Genomic DNA, 449 nt, shown 5'->3' on the forward strand with positions numbered 1-449 from the left:
GCTGCTGCTGCTGCGACAAGTGCTGCTGGTGCTCAAGGTATAGCTGCTGCATCTGCTGCTGCTGCAGCTCCTGATTCAATTCTGCTTCCTTATAACCTTGCTGCAGTGACATTCTCAGTTCCGCCTCGGGGAGGAAGCAAGAAGCCGGAAGCGCGCCCACATACGAACTGCAGCAGCAGCAGCAGCAGCAAAAAAAAGAGGCAGCAGCAGCAGCAACAGCCGCATCGGTGCAGCAGCAGCAACAGTCGTAGCAGCAGCAGCAGCAGCACAATAAGAGCAAAGACTGTTGCAGCGAATAGCGACAGTAAAAAAGAAGTCGCAGCCCCAGCTGCAATTGCTGCAGCAGCTGCTGCTGCTGCAGCTGCTGCAGCAACTGCAGCAACTGCAGCTGCTGCAGCAGCTGCTGCTGCTGCAGCTGCTGCAGCAACTGCAGCAACTGCAGCTGCTGC

At 57.0% G+C, this 449-nt stretch overlaps 1 protein-coding gene across 1 annotated transcript in view; it reads right to left on the bottom strand.

Annotated features, from left to right (window-relative positions):
• The window catches only part of ETH_00034050 (NOT2 / NOT3 / NOT5 family domain-containing protein, putative), a gene marked incomplete at both ends in the record, with an annotated part of 1,804 nt that overhangs the window by 389 nt on the left and 966 nt on the right, over nt 1-449 (bottom strand). Inside the window, 2 exons of the mRNA XM_013373968.1 lie at nt 1-167; nt 270-415. Of these exons, the coding sequence (XP_013229422.1) occupies nt 1-167; nt 270-415 (313 nt within the window). The remainder of the gene's footprint in view (nt 168-269; nt 416-449) is intronic.

This window comes from Eimeria tenella, genomic scaffold, assembly GCF_000499545.2.
Source record: "Eimeria tenella Houghton genomic scaffold, Eth_scaff1854, whole genome shotgun sequence".
In the NCBI taxonomy this organism is placed as follows: Eukaryota; Apicomplexa; class Conoidasida; order Eucoccidiorida; family Eimeriidae; genus Eimeria; species Eimeria tenella.